The following is a 20625-nucleotide window of genomic DNA, read 5'->3' on the forward strand; positions in this document are numbered from 1 at the left end:
CTAAAAACAATAATTCTTCCTTTATCGCCACCATGATTAAATCTGTATTATAATATATATATTCTTATAAATATATATAGATAGTTCATATATGTGTGGTCAAGAAAAGACAGCATAATCTCTATATTGCCAAGAAGAAAGTGTTTTCAGTGTTCACACTCATTCATCATGTCAGCAACTTACTGTTTCCTGAGTAATACTTTCTTTTGTTTTTGTTTTTTTGCATTTCAAATCCTGGGCTATTATTCCCTGCCGCCTTTATTATTTCACACTAAGTCAGCCAGCTGGTGGAAAATGTTCATTTTAGTGTAATCATAAAAATAATACCACACTTCAAAGGACTGTCACAGTTGTATTCCATAAATAAAAAGAAAATACATTTACAGGAAATGGTCTGATGGGAAAGAGGAGTTGCATCAAAATAAAAAATGAATAACAATAAAAAGTAAAATAGGTTGAATTTTGAGGCATGGTCTCATCTGTAGCTTTGGCTGGTCGGCGTTTTGGAGGCGGGGCTTGCCGGCTGGCCGACATCGGCCAGCAAGCTGCTGTACCCTGAGAAGTCGGACACGGGCGTCCTTAACCGCTCTTCCGACTTGAATTGCGACCCGAAAGCCTGCGCAAAGTTTTCAATCTGGTAGGGGGTGGCTTTGGAGGAGGTCAGTGAGAAGACGGCAGCAGTGCCGTTCTTGGTGAGCAGCGCCTCCTTGTGGCTGCTGAGGTCCGCCGGGCTGATCTGGTAGGATGACGGTGGAGTGGTGGGGTTGTTGAGCTCCTGTGAAGGGGTGAGCTGGTGGTGTTGGTGAGTGGCGTCCAGGAGATGGAAGGCGGGCTGAGGCGAGGAGTCGGCCGCCCCCGCTGGCCCAAAGCCGCACTCTGAGTAGAGGAAGGGTCCGGAAGACGGGGCGGCTAGAGGGAAGCCAGCACTGTGGCTCGTACGCTCCAGAGCCTGCAGAAGGAAGCGCGAGTACTCGTTCATCATGACGCCCTTGTCGCCGGGCGGAGTGGAGCCGGCGTCCAGGTCTTGGGCTGAGGCGGTCTGGAGCGCCTCCACTTGGTGGTCCCCCAGATCGAAATGGATGTCGTGGTGCTGCGAGGTGTCGGGCTTGTGCGCGTAGTGCTCCAGCAGGCTTTGCAGCACCTCGTCAGGAAGGCCTGACTTGTCCAGGCCAGAGTCGGAGTCCGTCATCTGAACGACCGTCGGGTGCGAGGACAGTAGGTCGTACTCGGCGGCACCACTTCCTGTTGATGACGTGGTGTTTTGGAGGTAGCGCCGCTTTTTTAGAAACTGCATGGCGTCATCGTAGTTGCCCACTTTGCCGCCGTTTGTCTGCATGAGGCCGTGATCCTCATTCGAATCAACCTTCCCGCCTTTTTCTAGACCTTTCCGGTGGGCCTTCTTGAATGCCATCTTAGGGGCGCGGCCGTGGTGTTGCATGCTGGGACCCGGCTCGGTGGAGGAGGACACTGTTTGATTCTCCAGTGAGTATTCATGGACGCTGTAGGCACCGCTGACAGCGGCAGGAATATGAGGTACTCTCAACCCGGCGTCTCCCTTCCTCTTCTTTCGGGCGCCTGCTTCAGCAGGATTTTTGGACCTACCTTTTTTTCTCCCGCTTCCCGCCACCGCTGTTGTGTTTCCCTGAGTGATTCCATAGCTGCCCATGTCCACGCAAGCCAGGTCCAGCATGCTGGGATCCAGAACTTTCCTTAGGGCATCGCCACACGTCCGTTTGTGCTTCAGCAGTCGATCCGTCCTTGAAAAAAACTGAAGGAGACCAAAAATCATGTTAGGTTACTGCCGTAAAAATAATATCTTTGATTTATAGAGCACATTTCAAGGCGCCTACAAGCACATATTCGGACTGCGTTTCATACCGTTATAATAGCAGACAGAATGGCACAGCAGACCAACTATTATTTAACCAGTCCAGGAAGCGAAGTCTTGTCAAATCTTTGTGGTTTGGCAACGTTGCCTGCCTTTGACAGGAGGAAAACGCTAAGTTTTTTTGGTAAAGTGTGTAAAAAGAATGATCATCAGATGCTTTCAGGAGCGGGAAGTGGGCCAGATTCGTGGAGGGATCAGGTAATGTGCACAAAGTAGAAGAACACAACAGGTACGTGGACTGTGTTACCCCGTTTCATTTTATTATCATGTCATCAAGTGCACACATTTGCCCTTATAAACTCAACACTGATTTACGTAACATAATTGTCGTCTTAAGTTGCAACTGTAGTTGAATGTAATAATCATCACAAAACGTTAGTGTATTTATGAATAAAATTACACAATAACAAAATATAGGGGTATACGGACACAAAAAAAAAATGCAATTACAAGTTCCACCATTTGGATCAGCATCTTAATACTACAGCACAGTGGACCTGGCTAAGGGTTCCTAAAAACGAGGTGGAGGTTTTATTCCTAAAATACACTTGCATTTATTATTGTAGGCCATTGAAACATTATGCACATTAACACTGTACTTCAATGTAGGAAAATAAAAGTGTACTTTAGTAATGAATTACATTTGGATGTATTGATAATATTTAATGAAAATCCTATTCCAATAAATGTTTAAAAAAAAAATCCTAAACTTTAAATATCCTGCAAAAAGCATCTGACTTCTTTATTTTTTTTTTGTAAATACATTCAATATTTTGGAAGGAAAAAAAACGTGCAAAGACAGATCAGTTTAGTGCAGAATTGCTGAGATATTTCAGGAAACCTTTGCACCCTCTCAATTGTCCCAATCTTTGTTTTTTCTTTTGTTTTTTGCATGGGGCTAAAACAGTGACGAGCTGATGCAATCAAGGAACAGTATACATGTGCCCTCATTTCTTTCATCTATGGCGATTTGGTGCAGTTGCCACTTTTATTTATAAGAATTTTGCCTATTTCTACTACTACAATGTGCAGTTTGCCATCACGCTGTGGAAAGAACCCCTCCAAAAATCCATCTTGCCAGAAGTACTGTGTGTTTGTTAGTTGGGCTACACCCTGCCATGTGCATGCATGAGTGGTGCACATAGTGAGAAAGCGGCAAAATAGGCAGCACTGTGATGTCGTGGCTAGCTACGTTCAAATGTGACTAGGAGATTTTTATACAGTTCAGCCACATTGGCTACAAAGTTTTATGACCCAGCGCCAACCCTGGTAAACTGTGGTGTTGCGGTTTCGAGTAAAGGATCAGGGTTGGAGTTTCAAATCAGGATTTCAAGCAAAGGTTGGTGTTTCAAAATTTCGTTGTCTAGCTCAGGCCAGGGTTTCAACTTAGGGTTTCAAATGAAAGGTAAGAATTCAAATACGGGTTTCAAGGTCGGGGCTTCAAATAAGGTTTGAAACCAGTGTTAAGATTTCTATCAATTCTGCAACCCAACAATGGCAAGTAAGCAATCAAAACGTCACACCTGTTGGCAATTCTCACATCTGTAGGGCTTCTCGCCACTGTGCGTGCGCTTATGTCTCTCCATGTGGTATTTCTGGATGAAGCGCATGTTGCACTGGTCACAGCTGAACGGCTTCTCTCCTGACATCATTCAACAATTAGCAGTCAGGTGAGACAGGGAGCACATGGGCGTGTTCTTGCCAGTGCGGACGACGACTCACCACTGTGGATTTTCTCATGTCGCTGGAGGAGGTACTTCTGGATGAAACTCATGTTACACTGGCTGCATCTGAACGGTCGCTCACCTGAAACGGACAAACTGATTGAGCCCTTTGTTTGACTCTCAACAGCTTACAGCTGAAATATGAGAGACAGCCGTTAGTCGTGTATAATGGTGTAGGCGTTACCAGTGTGAATGAGGACATGTCTGCGCAGATGATAGGAGCTCCTGAAGGCGGCACTGCAGTGCTCGCAGATGTGAGGTTTACTGCCTGGTGACATGCTGGCCCCGTCGCCATCCAACATCATGGACTACATGCAACATTGACAAACAGAATCAGTGACCTCACTTCAGTGAGCATTACAAATTTCACAAGTTAGTTTAGTGCAGCTTTTTCTTTGGCTTTTAGGTGAGAGAGTTTTTTATTTTTTTATTATTATTTTTTTTTGTAGTGCATCACAAAACATTACCAGTGATATCAAAAAGGAAGAGACTGATTCTAACCTTATGTGTAAAAATTAAACAGAATAAATTTACACAAGTCTATATTTAAATGTGACTCTCAATAAAATGGAATTATTCCATAATAATATTGTAAAGAGTTTTGGGCACCATATGTTATACAGTCTTCCCTCGCTATAACGCGGTTCACTTTTCGCGGTCTCGCTGTATCGCGAATTTTTTTTTAAGTGCAATTTTGCATATTTTTTTACAGTAATATACCCATTTTATAAAATTTATGAAGGTTTGAACATTATCAATGTTTGAACAAGAGAGAAATGTGAGAACATGTAAATGCCTCAATGAGAAAGGTGTATAAATTGTGCGGTCGGGGATTTTAGAGCCTTAAAACATTTATAAGAGTTGTAAAACATGAAGGTAACTACTTCGCGGATTTCATTTATTGCGGGTATTTTTTGGAACCTAACCCCAGCGGAAAACGAGGGAACACTGTAGTTAAAACCATATGTGTTATATAAAAAGCAGTCCATTTACCATTTATATTGTATACAACTGTGAACTTGATACTTTATAGAAGCCATGTCTACTTTGCAGGCAGAATGCAACAATAGGTTAACTACAATGCAAAAGATTGATAAGGCAACTAGAATTGCTAACAATCTAGCAATTGTGATTCCATTGTAGATGGTGCTTATTGATCCTTCCTTACCAATTCTCACTGTGTGAAGATATTAAATAATAAAAATGGGTTGATTTGCTTAAGCTCTGATATCTTGTTTCTTGAAATCTGGACAGAAGATACATGTCCAGTGTGCACTCATTAATTGAAATGTATACTTATAGGGGAAAAAGACAAGTAGATGACATGCAAGGCTCCAAAGGCTTACGGCCTCAGTATACTTCTGCTTGAGGCTCACGCGGAGACGTCACGGCGGAGCTCCGCTCGTGCGTTTGCCTTCCAACTTGTGCGCAATTCACATCACAATACACATTGGTGTCTGCTGGAGTTTCACTCCAAGTCGGGCTGTCGCTACGGCTGGGACGCCACAGGGTGGAGATTCCTCTGCATTTTATGATCAATTCAGGAAGTTCAATTTAATTCAGAAACACGAAACAAAGCCGGGGGGAAAGTAAGTTCATCACCGTGGCAATTAATTATTGCAAATTTTTAGGGGTGTCACGATTCGCCAACTCCACGATTCGATTTAAATTTCGATTTTGTGGTCACGATTCGATTTTTTTTTCGATTTTTTTTTTTTTTTTTTTTCCGCTCCCCCACTTTATAACACAGAGGCATATGCTTCTGTAGGCTAAGGCTAGTCTATGATCATTGGTTCTATTCATTGTACAGTAAATCTTATTTCAAAAGATCGGCTACATATAGGTGATGCAATTTCCATATTATTTTTGTGTAAATTTATGTAATATATGATAATTGACATTAGGCAGGAATGATCAAATTCAAAGAATTTATTTACAATATAAAGTTAACCGTCTTGTTCTTACTGAAGTGTAAAATAAAAAATAAAAAAACAAAAACAAAAAGTCACAGTGGGTGCCTGCCATCTATTGACTGTTTTTGGTTACAACAGTGTGCTGTGCGTTCCTCTTAAAATAATGTGCAATGTGCAACAACAACAAAAAATATATTGTATCCAAAGTCATGGAACAAATACAGCCTGAACAAACTATATCCCAACATTTACAGTTGCTGGGCATACTGTAGCGTGGTTCAAGTACACTAATTAAATGTTTGAATCCAGCGTTTTCCAAGGCTGCAGGTCTGCTGCTATAAATAGACCTATGGATCTGGCGTTTCGCGCGAGCTGAAGTGTGTGGAAGTTTCACTGTAAATGAGGATGAAATAGTTGGTTGGACCGTTGTTTTCCCACTTCTAGTTGAATTTGATAAATCTAAATCTTTGTGATGCCTGCGTAAATGTCCCGTCATGTTTGTCGTGTTTCCCGTTGTTACGGCTGGCGGCTCGGGCCCGCCGCCGGCTCCGCTCCCCTAGTATGTATGTGTGTGTTTGTGTCGGCTGGTGCCCGTATAATGGTACTTCAGTTTGAATGCGCCAGCGCGACACTCTGATTGGAGGACTGTGCCAGCGCGACACTCCGATTGGACGACTGTGCCAGCGCGACACTCCGATTGGACGACTGTGCCAGCGCGACGCTATTGTGTATCCGTGTATTATACCCCTATTGGTTATTGTTGTTTCTCCTCCGTTCTGTCAGTTCTGTCAAATGCGGTTATTATTTGTTCACCTTCCACTTTCACTCCCTTGTCAAACCCCTGCCTGAAATTTCAATTAAAACTACTCAGATGTTAAAGTCGACCCGTGTTTATCTACTCTATATTTTCTGTTATTGTGTTACTTCCCTTCCCCTTGACGAGCCGGGCGTAACACCGTGGCCGAGTACAGTACGCGCACATAGCATATCTTGCAACTGTGGTCTTTTTATCGACAACGTGAACGTTGTCGACATAACTCACCGGGAACGCAAAATGTTTCCAAACTGGTGACGAGAGAAGCGGGAGCGGCTTGAAGCACCATTGCTGTGTCTGTCCGCGCTTGCCATCATGACTGCAGGAGAAGTCAGCTAACAAGTGCCGTTAGCTAGTAGCTGAATGGCTGCGTCTCATTTGCTTTCCTGGGAGGTGGCGGTGGCGGCGGGCGCGGGGGGAGGGGCATCGAATCGTGTGTCCTCTCTTCTATTTCGATGCTCGAAATCGTGACGTAATTTCGATCGATTTCGATAAAAAATCGAAATCGTGACACCCTTACAAATTTTCACCGGTGTCGGCTGTAAACTCGCCAAAACACAACAGCCATGCGCTTAGCGAACAGTTTTTTTTTTAAAGTTATTGTTGTTTTCCGCCTCTCGTCCCAGGCACATATCCACATGCACAGCCGTGGTCTCCGAGCAGGAAGTCGATTTGCGCCGCCAGTTGCCTTCACGGAAACTATCTGGGCGGGGGGCGGGGAGAGAGAGAAAAAAAAAGAAAAAACGCCATCGAAGGGACCAATCAGAAGCGAGCTACGCCCCGCCATCTACGGCGTGCAAGGATTGGCGACGTGTGCACCGCAGCCGGCCACGAGCGACGCAGCACTTAAAATTCATGGCTCGCGTAGATCATGTGATCTACGGCGGTCATTAACGCGAGAGCAAACGTGGAGGCATAAATCAGGCTTTGCATGTAGTTTTTGTCTGTCTTACAATATATCAGTGTCGTAGGGAATTGTCCAGTTCCACTCTTATTGGTCCAGAAAAAATGAAATATTTTGGTTTTTAAGCCCAACTGATACATCAATATTAAACAGACTGACAACAGTCAAAGGAGAGCTTCTAACTTTCGTCATTCCTGCAAGGAAGTCAATTCCATTTTAATCCACCAGGTACAGATTTTTTCCCCCCCACTGAATACATTTCCCAATATAGCACTTTGGTTATACCAATTGGAAATACAGTGCTCCTTTTGCATCATTCAACTGGGTTCTATTCACATTAACAGGTTCCCCTTTTTTTTTTTTTAACTCAAACAAAAACTGTAAAAATTGCCGTTAATTTGATCTCTCTCTCTCTCTCTCTCTCACACACACACACACACACACACACTCTCTCTCTCTCTCTCTCTCTCTCTCTCTCACTCTCACTCTCACTCTCACTCTCACTCTCACTCTCACTCTCACTCTCACTCTCACACCCACGCCCACACACTGGTTACATACTAGTGAGGCTACACAAAACCCTTTACAATTAGGCCGTGAATGTTTTATAACAAAAGCCGATCAGATTTGATCACTGAAAACTTTTATCTAAGTCCAATGTTTTATAAGTCACAAATTTCATATATTTTGTAAGATGGCTTTTAGAAAGACCCTGGATTGGGGTGTCTCCATTATTGCATACAAGAGAAGGAAAAAAAAAAAAAAAAAACTTTCTAAAAATAATCAAAATGTGGGTCTAGCATCATCGGTAATTCGTTCAAATTTTTCTGTTTTTGCCTCTTGAGTGCATTGGACGGAAAATTCAGTGTTCCTCTCTGACAGAGCACAGCGCTGGCACACTGATTTAGGACAAGTCATTCACAAAAAAAAAAAAAAAAAAACTACAACAACAAGGTGGAGACTGGCGGTTCAGCTAACATTAATTGTGCTGTCACACCATGTTGAAAATAACTGCTGAATTTACCCTTTATGGAACTTAAAGAGATAGTTCGCATTTTTTTACATGAATCTCTATTTCATCCTCACCTCCAGTGTGTGAGATCAGCACTCAACTCAACTCAACTTTATGTATAAAGCGCTTTAAGAACAGGAGTTGCTGTATACAAAGTGCTGTACATAAACGTCAATTTGCAGTAAACAAGAACAAAGGAAACACTTTGAAGTGCGAATACAGGTTTGTTTGTTTTTGGGTTTTTTTTTTACACGAGTTCTGGTCCGGTGTTGGACGAGAGGAAAATAGTCCAGTAAGTTGGCTGGGGTCACCTAAATAAAGTGTTTTTCTTCTAAAAACAATTTGTGTACATAAGAGTGATACAATTGCATCACAATACTCCTTTCTGAAAAAAGTCAGACTCCATTACCGCCGGGCACTATTTTTCTGTTCGTTCAGGGAGCGGCGCCCTGTAGGCAGCTGATCGACGCGCTGCAGACAGCTGATCCGCGCACCTTCCGCCTTCGAAAAGACAAACAACTTGTAGATTAGTGCGCGTCTATCAGCTGCATGCGGGGCGCCGCGCAGTGATACGAACAAACAGAAAAGTAGTGCCCAGCGGTAATGGAGTCTGACTTTTTTTCCGAATGGAGTTTTGTATGGAAATGTATCACTCTTTTGAACACAAATTGTTTTAGAAGAAAAACGCTTTATTTAGGTGACCCCAGCCAACTTGCTGGACTATTTTCCTCTCGTCCAACACCGGACCAGAACTCGTGTCACAGAACGCTGTCAGGGGTAAGTCAATGATGAAATAGAGATTCATGTCAAAAAATCCAAACTATCCCTTTAACAGCAACATGTTACTTTTCACATGTGACAGAAACAGGCATAAGAATTATTTAATTCATAACAAATGTGTCTAACCTTTGCCTCGCTCCGCTTCTTCCTTGGCCGGCTCTCTTGTCCGTCACCGTTTGACCTGCGACCTTTCCTCCCAGCGGGCTCCTTTCCTAACTGACTCGGCAGCTGCCAGAATGACAAAGGAGGGCGGTGTGAGAGCCAGCAGTCACATACATATTTTATTCAAGGATCAAGCAGGATCTTTATAATAATAATAATGATAATAATGATAATAATAATAATAATAATAATAATAATAATAACAATAATAATAATAATAATAATAATAATAATGTCAACATGGGCATCGGTAAAAAGTTTGGAGGCCATATATACAATTAAACCTACAAAAATCTCAAAACATTTAACTAATTTTTTATTACTTAAAACTATAAGGAATAAAAATGGCAATTGTACAAGAAGTTGGATTTTTCTAAGAATAAAATCATAGTACTTACATCATAATATGAAATTAAAACGTAATTTTAATGAACTGAAATGAACATATTGAGAAAATTCACCAAGTACATTTTTTATTGTTGAAGTTCTTTTTTCCCATATATATATATATATATATATATATATATATATATATATATATATATATATATATATATATATATATATATATATATATATATATTAAGGGTGTCACGATTTCGATTTTTTATCGAAATCGATCGAAATTACGTCACGATTTCGAGCATCGAAATAGAAGAGAGGACACACGATTCGATGCCCCCCCCCGCGCCCGCCGCCACCGCCGTCACCGCCACCTCCCAGGAAAGCAAATGAGACGCAGCCATTCAGCTACTAGCTAACGGCACTTGTTAGCTGACTTCTCCTGCAGTCATGATGGCAAGCGCGGACAGACACAGCAATGGTGCTTCATGCCGCTCCCGCTTCTCTCGTCACCAGTTTGGAAACATTTTGCGTTCCCGGTGAGTTATGTCGACAACGTTCACGTTGTCGATAAAAAGACCACAGTTGCAAGATATGCTATGTGCGCGTACTGTACTCGGCCACGGTGTTACGCCCGGCTCGTCAAGGGGAAGGGAAGTAACACAATAACAGAAAATATAGAGTAGATAAACACGGGTCGACTTTAACATCTGAGTAGTTTTACTTGAAATTTCAGGCAGGGGTTTGACAAGGGAGTGAAAGTGGAAGGTGAACAAATAATAACCGCATTTGACAGAACTGACAGAACGGAGGAGAAACAACAATAACCAATAGGGGTATAATACACGGATACACAATAGCGTCGCGCTGGCACAGTCGTCCAATCGGAGTGTCGCGCTGGCACAGTCGTCCAATCGGAGTGTCGCGCTGGCACAGTCCTCCAATCAGAGTGTCGCGCTGGCGCATTCAAACTGAAGTACCATTATACGGGCACCAGCCGACACAAACACACACATACATACTAGGGGAGCGGAGCCGGCGGCGAAAACAAGTGGGAAAACAACGGTCCAACCAACTATTTCATCCTCATTTACAGTGAAACTTCCACACACTTCAGCTCGCGCGAAACGCCAGATCCATAGGTCTATTTATAGCAGCAGACCTGCAGCCTTGGAAAACGCTGGATTCAAACATTTAATTAGTGTACTTGAACCACGCTACAGTATGCCCAGCAACTGTAAATGTTGGGATATAGTTTGTTCAGGCTGTATTTGTTCCATGACTTTGGATACAATATATTTTTTGTTGTTGTTGCACATTGCACATTATTTTAAGAGGAACGCACAGCACACTGTTGTAACCAAAAACAGTCAATAGATGGCAGGCACCCACTGTGACTTTTTGTTTTTGTTTTTTTATTTTTTATTTTACACTTCAGTAAGAACAAGACGGTTAACTTTATATTGTAAATAAATTCTTTGAATTTGATCATTCCTGCCTAATGTCAATTATCATATATTACATAAATTTACACAAAAATAATATGGAAATTGCATCACCTATATGTAGCCGATCTTTTGAAATAAGATTTACTGTACAATGAATAGAACCAATGATCATAGACTAGCCTTAGCCTACAGAAGCATATGCCTCTGTGTTATAAAGTGGGGGAGCGGGAAAAAAAAAAAAAAAAAAAAAAATCGAAAAAAAAATCGAATCGTGACCCCAAAATCGAAATTTAAATCGAATCGTGGAGTTGGCGAATCGTGACACCCCTAATATATATATATATATATATATATATATATATATATATATATATATATATATATATATATATATATATATATATATATATATATATATATATATATGTGTGTGTGTGTGTGTGTGTGTGTGTGTGTGTGTGTGTATATACACATATATAGGGCTGTCAAAGTCAAAGCGTTAATAGATTAATTAATCACAGAAAAATGTTGCATTAATCACGTATTAGCGCATATTAATCGCACCATTTTTTTGGACCGCACTTGAGCCTTGAACGTAACCGTGGATGGTTACATTGAAGGCTGCGCAGGTCAGTGATGAGGTCAATGCATGGAATTTCCTACGCCTGTTGTTCCAAAATGAGCGGGGTGACTCCAGTTGGTATGCTCGGTGGTAAATTTCGCTTTAAAAAAAACACCCCGACGGGACTTTAGACTAGTGTTGTTCCGATACCGTTTTTTGGCACCCGATACCAATTCCGATACCCAGCTTTGCAGTATCGGCCGATACCGATACCATACCGATAACTAAGGATTGTTTTTCCTCAACATGTAAAAGCTGCCCTGCCATTGGTTCAGAGCATTCAAGGGCCAATAGGATATCTTAGATCAGCATGCAGTGAGCATGTCACATGTCAGTGAATGTCGTGCACGAGCAAGACACAAGATGCTGCATCCAAAATCCTATGTTAGCTTTGGAATTAATGGCATCATTAATGGTATCGGCATGATACTTGTGAGTCGTCACCGATACCGATACCACCGTTTTAATGCGGTATCGGAACAACACTACTTTAGATAAAACAAAAGTAATTTGCGTTTCATTAATTCATAATTGCTGAATTGCACCCAATTGATATGATGCATGCAATTGCGTACATGCATTTAATCAATGTTTGCAAATGACATTCAGATAATAAAATGCGGTAATGTCAAAATATTACGGTATTTTGTATTTATTTTATATTACGCGAATACGCACGTAATTTAGCTGATTAATCGTGATTAATCCAAATTAAAAAGTGTGATTAATCAGATTAAAAACAAATCGTTTGACACCCCTAATATATATATATATATATATATATATATATATATATATATATATATATATATATATATATATATATATATATATATATATATATATATATATATATTTATATATATATTAGGGGTGTGAATTGCCTAGTACCTGACGATTCGATTCGTATCACGATTCACAGGTCACGATTCGATTCGATACCGATTAATCCCGATACGAATTTATAAGTCGATTGTTGCGATTTTTTTTCATTCAAATTTAGAAAATACTAATCAGTAAGCTTGTAGAGTGTAAGATTTATATGAAAATGTATTATTTATTTATCTGAAATTTCAGTCTTATAGAGGTTGTAATCTGTTTCATGTTTGAACAGCATTAAAATAAAACATTAAGGCTTAATGTTCCGTTCATATAACATTCTTCCATGCTCAAGGTGTGAATCCTAACCCGAAGTCAGACGATTTGTTGAATATTTTTCCATTAAAAATGGAAGTTTAAAAATCGATTCTCACACACACAAAAAAAAAAAAAAAAAAAAAGGCAATGATGATAAGACGTTGAATCGGTAAGACTACCGAATGAACAATTTTAAAAAATAAAAATAAAAGATTTTTTTTTTTTAATCGATTCGAGAATCACGCGATGTAGTATCGCGATATATCGCCGAATCGATTTTTAACACCCCTAATATATATATATATATATATATATATATATATATATATATATATATATATATATATAGTTTTCTTTTGATTGCTTTTAAAAATACAGTCTATATTTGAATGAAACAATTGTTTATATGTTGAAGGACTTTATAAAAACGGAACACAAAAGAAATAACATGCAATGCGAACCAAGTATGGGTGGGTTAGCTCAATAACGGCCTAAATTTACAGCCCTCCTGTGGATAAGTGACCTACAATTCACAATTCACTGCATGGGCTGAATCAGATGGTAACCAAAAACAGTCTCCAGAAAACACAAAAACATCTGTGTGAATTAATAATAATAATAATAATGATAATAATAATAATAATAATAAATTTGATTTGTAACACACGTTACATTTATAAAATAAATCTCAAATTGCACAGCACCGGCAACATAAAAGCAACAAAAGGACTGGACAAAAAAAACAAAAAAAAAAAAGTAAATAAAAAATGACTTAAAAAAAAGTCAAGATTAAAAAATGAAAACTCAAAATAGAAATCAGAAATCAGGAAAAGCGTAATGAGTTTACTCATTTATAATGTGGCTAAAAGAAGACAAATATTTGTTTTAAAATGGGGGTGGGGGGGCAAATTATATTTGGTCTTCATGCCCATAGTATTCGTGCAGACAACAGGTCATGTTGACTTAACCTCAGGAGGCTGCCCACATTGTCACAAGTGTGTGCTTGTGTTTGAACGAGCACAAAAGATGTCTGAAATGAAGTGCGTGCACCCACAGGACAGCTGTGTCCAAACCAAGACAATTTCATTCACTCACCACCATGACATCACCACAAGGAGGAGGGGGAAAGAGAATACGAAATTGACGGCCTTCGTTATATTTTCTATACAGAGTCATCAGTAGATTTACGCCATCTTTAGCTATGTTGACACAAACGCCTCTCAATGACACATACTGTCTGCTGTTTTGTGTTTTGTCACCAACCACAACATACACATTATTGTATGATGTACCTACCTAATATGGCAGCTACTGAAGGTGTAGTGAGTCATGGATGTAAAGATGAGTGATAAAGAGAGTGGATTATGGTAATAATCAAATGTATTGTTAATCTTGCAGTTTACATGTATTTACTCAAGTATTGGGTGTCTGTATGTTAGGGGTAAAGTATTTTTGTTGCCGTTTTTTAGGGAGAGGTATTCTTCCCACAACAACATATTAAAAATACAATACAACAATACAATACAATATAGGGTGGCGAAAAAAAACAGCTTTTTAACAATAAACCAAGGGCTGTAATTAAAAAAAAAAAAAAAAAAAAAAAATCCATCATTTTTTCTGAAATAGCATGTTTTAAGGTTTCAATTCCAGTACTATGAATAAAATATTTTTCTTCCATCACTCTTGATTTGATTGGCAAAAATTTCCCGTTTTTTTTTTGTGTCACCCGGTAGATATAACACGAAATTAATTTTTTTTCTCTCTAGATTTTAGGAACCTGCAAAATAATGTCAAAACCAATAACATGCACAACTCAAAAAAAAAAAAAAAAAAAAAAAAAAAAAAAAAAAAAAAAGCAAACCAACAATATGAATGAAGTAGATTCATTAATGACGTCGCTCAAGAAGGAGAGGCAGCGCTGCAGAAATGGAGGGGGCAGCTGTCCCGTTATGAGGGAAGCTTGTGGCTCAAGTGAAGGTGAAATTTTGCACACAGATTCAGCATGCTTTTCAGTAATTTCAGCAAAACATTTCATGTGTTGAATTTGAAGCAGCAAAGAAATTCTGGCCAATTAGAAATAAAGTTAAGCTGAAGGAACAGCACTGGTGAGTCACATTTTTATTTTGAACTAAGGCTTGATTATAGAATAAAATAAAATAATAAAATAATAATAAAATAAAATAATAATCCCAATTATTTTGGTAATAATTGAAATCATAATTATTAAAACGATTATTTTTTTTATACCAAACAAGAAAACGTTTAAACATTTAAAAATAATAAGACAAATAAAATTATTTGAAACACTATAATTATGGAAGTTCCTTTTGGAGCAAACAAGATTTATTAAATTAGTCACTTTAAAATAAAAAAGGTGCAAATATATAAACTTAAACAACTCAAAAGGAGTATTAATAATATTTTATTTTTGTTTATGATTATGCCAATTTCGTAAGTGTAGAGTGTAATAAATGAAATTGTAATTGGATTTTGATTAATTGCACCGCCCTATTTTCAACCATTCGAAGGTTTTATTCATGCCTCAATTTGTAAGGCTATGAATAAATGGTAGGCTACTTCATTTATATAGCGCTTTTCCACCGGATTGTGACGTTCAATTGAATTAGAATTTATTGTGTAGGCTTTGCTGCTTGTGGATGTAAAGTGCCATTTTTGTGCCCCACTCAACTTTTCATGTCAGAGACATCACTCTACAGTATTTGCTGGTTTAAAAAAATAATAAATAAATAAATAAATAAGCAGTTTGCTGAGCTCAAGTGCACGTTTTATTTACCGGTAGTAGTGCAACGGATCTTTGAGCCATAACTCGTTCGAATCAAGTGTGAGGACGAGTCAAGATAGCCACCACGTGCCTCCTGCTGTAGACCAACCACAATAAATGGCTACCAACTAATACGTGTAGGTCAATGCAATAGGCTTGGTAGGCTTTTACTGTGTTTTGAAATTGACCTTAGAAGCCCACAGTGGCGTGTCTTCTAACTTGACTCGTTACAGTCCATGGTATTTCTTTGCCGTTTGTGTATTAAATACAGAAATAGGATACTTAAGTGAGACAGTGCCTTTTAATACCTCATGGCCTCATGGTAGTGAAAATATGGTAGACAGTAGGGGTGTGAATTGCCTAGTACCTGACGATTCGATTCGTATCACGATTCACAGGTCACGATTCGATTCGATACCGATTAATCCCGATACGAATGGTCACGATTCGATACCGATTAATCCCGATACGAATTTATAAGTCGATTGTTGCGATTTTTTTTCATTCATATTTAGAAAATACTAATCAGTAAGCTTGTAGAGTGTAAGATTTATATGAAAATGTATTATTTATTTATCTGAAATTTCAGTCTTATAGAGGTTGTAATCTGTTTCATGTTTGAACAGCATTAAAATAAAAATATTAAGGCTTAATGTGCCGTTCATATAACATTCTTCCATGCTCAAGGTGTGAATCCTAAAAAAAAAAAAAAAAAAAAAAAAAAAAAAAAAAATTCGATTCTGCCGATTATTGAATCGATTCGAGAATCGCGCGATGTAGTATCGCGATATATCGCCGAATCGATTTTTTTTTAACACCCCTAGTAGACAGGTTGATACACAAAGGAACTAAACATTTTGTGAGCGGAAACTCTTGATTTCAGAGTGTCCCGAAATGTCACACCCAACTTAATCAGACCAGAGTGGTACTCACGTTGGCTATGTTGACTTCGGGCACTAGCAGGTTCTGATTACTGACGGCGACCTCCAGCAGCTCAGTGGTCTTAGCCAGCCCTCCCGGGTATAGCGGCAGGCGGTAGTCATGCTCAGACACTTTCTCCTGCTTGATGCCCAGGTTGTGGACGTAGTCGCCCGCTCCTGGTAGCCCACCACCACTGCAGTCGGGCGAGTCCCGCTCCTTCTTTAGGATCATCTCGTGCGGCCCCACGGAATGTAGCCGGGTGAAGCTGGTGACGGGCGGCAGGTGGCTGAACATGATCATGCCTGCGCCAAAGTTGGTGTCCATGCCGCCATTGGGGTGCAGGAAGTCGTTGCCTAACTTATCTTGAATGATGCTCATGCTGGCAAATGGGTGGGGAAAAACTACGGCGTGCCAATCAGGGTCATCCTGCCGGGAGAAACGACAATCAATGCAAAAATGATTAGTGCGAGTCGGCTATAATGCGTGCCAGTGGTTCATCCATTCATCCCTACTTTTATAGTCACAACAAACTACACAATAATTACTGAAATAGAAATAATGAAGAGTTTTCGTCAATTCACTCAATGTACGGGCCCTGTTATCCACAACATTGACATAATTGCAGGAATGGAGGTAAGAGACACACCTTCCACTGCCATCTAGTGGATATTTATTGTTCTGCCTGTCACTACAGGTGGGCAGATGAACAGATATGTTATTTAAATCACATGCCAAAAGCTGCAAGGAGCTTCAATTAGCCTGGCTGGCTGTAATTGGATGCTGTGATTTTCTGGTCTGGTGGCGCTCATTTTCCTCTTGATAATAGTGTATTAATTTGTGACCCTCATTTTCCTCCTGTAATACAGTATTATCCAGAGGAAAATGAGGGCCACCAGACCCAAAAACAAAGAGCTGACAGTAAGCATCAAGAAAATGTGGGCTTTCAGGAACCCCAGGCTATGTACGGCACATTGAGGCAGTGTTAAAGTAAATCACTAACATGATTTTAAAAATCAACAAATACAGTACATACTTGAAATCACTCAAATTGTGAGCCCTGAATCCATAATCCATGAAAGTTTGACTTTTTGAATTGAATTCTGGAAATAAATGAACTTTTCCATGAAATTCTGTCATTTTTTGAAAAGGGTCTGTAATAGCAAAGGCCGGCTGGATAAACGCCTGCGCTTCACTGGTGCTGCAATTTTGCAGGATCTCTGCGCAAAACAGGCTTCAACGAGATTAAACATGATGGTTTGTGGGTCAACAAAAGGACTGCAGTCTGGCATGGGGACAAATGCTGGAGCTCCCTGTCTGGCAGGATTGCTGCATTTATTCCCTCTTTCCCATCGACTGATAATCTGAGCGATGGCTTGTGTCTGATCCAGTCATCCTATTTGCATGAGGATTATATGCCAATGAGTGCTGGTGTGATTACATGGAATACCCACATTAAAATCAGTGGTGCGCAACATGCTGTTAGTGCTAATGAGCGTTTTCAAACACAAATCAATGTGGTGTAAATGATGATTTAAATATTAATAATGGATATATTGGCATAACATTTTGCTATGCCTGTTACAATAAAGACACTCTTGTATTCTACAGGTGACCTTTGCTTTATTCCAAGTTCTGTTCCTATGACAATGATGTAACCCAAATGTGTAAGTTGGAATGTGTTGTCGTCTCATCACTAACGCGCAATTAAACTGCGTAAAACATGTAATGACGTAATTACATAAATATTTGTATGAAAAACACTAACTGATGAGTGACTGATAATATGTACACACCGGATGAAAAGTGAACTCTTGTCTTTGCAACATGTTTGCAGCTCGCAAATAGCAGAGGCTTTGCAAAATAGTGTGCAACAAGCATTATTCAGTACCAAACAGCAGGGTGACGTGGGCGTACAATTTGGCCTTTCCTGTCACACTGAGCAGTAGGGGTGTGAATTGCCTAGTACCTGACGATTCGATTCGTATCACGATTCACAGGTCACAATTCGATTCGATACCGATTAATCCCGATACGAATTTATAAGTCGATTGTTGCGATTTTTTTTCATTCAAATTCAGAAAATACTAATCAGTAAGCTTGTAGAGTGTAAGATTTATATGAAAATGTATTATTTATTTATCTGAAATTTCAGTCTTATAGAGGTTGTAATCTGTTTCATGTTTGAACAGCATTAAAATAAAATATTAAGGCTTAATGTTCCGTTCATATAACATTCTTCCATGCTCAAGGTGTGAATCCTAAAAAAAAAAATAAAATAAAAAATCAATTCTGCCCATTATTGAATCGATTCGAGAATCGCGCGATGTAGTATCGCGATATATCGCCGAATCGATTTTCTTTTTTTTCTTTTTTTTACACCCCTACTGAGCAGTATGCACAGAATGGGATAAAAAAAAAACGTCATCAACATGCATTACCACGATTTGCCGATGGGGTCCAAAACTCTACCTATGGGTACATACCTTACCTTTAAATTAAAAATACTGTCTATACTGCACACCGCTAATACAGGGGGTTCATGTTTTATAAAACAGTTAAATTCCTTCCCCAAATTTGCATGCAAGCCTCAACATGCAATAGGCTCGAATCCTTAAGTCGTGCCAAAGTTCTAATTATAGCAAATACATGCAGGAAACTGTCCGGCAAACTAGTTGAATCTTACATCAAGACTGCCATGCACAGTACCCTCTGTAGGGCTTCCTACTGCAAACCACACAACAGACACAGATTCATTAAAACAAACATCCAAAAACTGTTGCTTGCTTGACCGTGAATGTATCTTACTCTGCACAATTCAGACCCAATTTGGCCCCTGAGCCACAGTATGCAAAACCCTGGTGATCCCATCCATAGCCTCATAACGAATGACCCAGTGGTCTACTCACATTTATTAAATGTCATTTGTCATTAATCACTTTTTAGGTTCTAAATGAAATGGAGCGTGGTACTTTTAGTCCCGGCTTAATCACATTGCTCTGCGGAGGTAATAAGCTAGGAGGCTGAGCAGGCTAACCATCTCGCGGGGCCCTCCGACATCGTCTTGTTCTTTGTGATGCGGGACAATAATTAATATGGCCACGCAAATTCAGCACATCAGCCTCTCCGCGGCGTTCAAAACGCAAAACCTTTAGAAATACAAACAAAACGTGAAATGTTCCGGTTTATCTGTAACCAGGCATTTAAATTTGTTTAAAAGTTACCTTTTTTTAAATTAGGTATTATTATTTCATGATATTAGAGAACGCACGCGAACATGTAATCAAGGACGAAAGAGGAGTTACTAGTTTAAAAAAGGAAACAATATATATATATATTTCTTTTTTTCATTCATATTTACTGATTTGGTGAGAGCCGGCGACTCGGTTCCAGGGAACGCCGGAGCGAGCGTACACGGTGATGGAGCAGCGAACATGGGTATGACCCACAATAAACGTCCCAAGCGAACAATGATGCTCGGTCCCATTAGCTTAGCAATGCTAAACTAGCGGCGGCGGGCAGCTTTTGTTGTCTGTCCCGCACGAGAAGTTTCAGCTCTCCCAGAAGGAGCCGCTTCGAACCGGACTTTTTTTGTTTTTAACCCCGGCGGTGTGTCTTACCGGCGCCTGAGCACCACAAGCCACTCCGCGGGCCGGCGTCGTCGGCTCTCGGCGCTCCGTTTTCCCCCCAAAATCTAGAGGCAAAATATTGTTCTCCCGCAGCTGCTGGATTCTTCCATCTTGGCTGCGCGCGAGGCATTGTGGGTCTTGGATGTGTGCGCGCAAACAAATGCGCGTGCACATACACGTTAAAATGAATTTTGTTGATAAGTATGTAAACCAGTGTGTAGTGTTTTGCACTCAAATACGTTTTATTAGTGTTTTAAATGTGCTATGATAGATGCAAATCAACAATGTCATTAAAGTTTGATTGGGGAAATCCAAAGTGACTCCAATCCAAAGTATTAAGTTTAATGAACTCATAATTACTTGAACTTAATATATTCACTTTGGACTAACTTAATTCAGTCGTGTGTGACCACTTGAAGCGATTTTTTTTTTTTTTTTTTTAAAGTTGGTCAACAATTCAAATTGTAATCTTAAATTGGTTCAACAATCCTTATAGTGAACTTGAACTTATCTAGTCCTTCCCCTTATTCTTTGTATGTTTTGACTTATT

The 20625-nt window shown here is 39.7% G+C and overlaps 1 protein-coding gene across 1 annotated transcript; it reads right to left on the reverse strand.

The window, feature by feature from the left end:
• Positions 1–200: 200 nt before the first annotated feature.
• LOC144000861 (zinc finger protein 281-like) lies at positions 201–20205 on the reverse strand. Its single transcript, XM_077494569.1, has 7 exons — positions 20067–20205; positions 16462–16875; positions 9162–9263; positions 3797–3920; positions 3611–3694; positions 3412–3530; positions 201–1768 (listed from the first exon to the last, which is right to left on the reverse strand). The coding sequence occupies exons 2-7, from the start codon at positions 16825–16827 to the stop codon at positions 476–478; spliced, it is 2088 nt and encodes a 695-aa protein (XP_077350695.1). The 5' UTR covers positions 16828–16875; positions 20067–20205; the 3' UTR covers positions 201–475.
• Positions 20206–20625: the final 420 nt, after the last annotated feature.

The sequence above is a fragment of the Festucalex cinctus genome, chromosome 1, assembly GCF_051991245.1.
Source record: "Festucalex cinctus isolate MCC-2025b chromosome 1, RoL_Fcin_1.0, whole genome shotgun sequence".
Classification (NCBI taxonomy): domain Eukaryota; kingdom Metazoa; phylum Chordata; class Actinopteri; order Syngnathiformes; family Syngnathidae; genus Festucalex; species Festucalex cinctus.

Coding starts and splice junctions, on each gene's coding strand:
- LOC144000861 (XM_077494569.1), bottom strand. CDS start 16,827: ATGAGCATCATTCAAGATAAGTTAGGCAACGACTTCCTGCACCCCAAT. Junction 3,921..9,161: donor AGAAGCGGAGCGAGGCAAAG/GTTAGACACATT, acceptor TGTTGCATGTAG/TCCATGATGTTGGATGGCGA. Junction 1,769..3,411: donor GATGTGAGAATTGCCAACAG/GTGTGACGTTTT, acceptor GGTCTCCTTCAG/TTTTTTTCAAGGACGGATCG.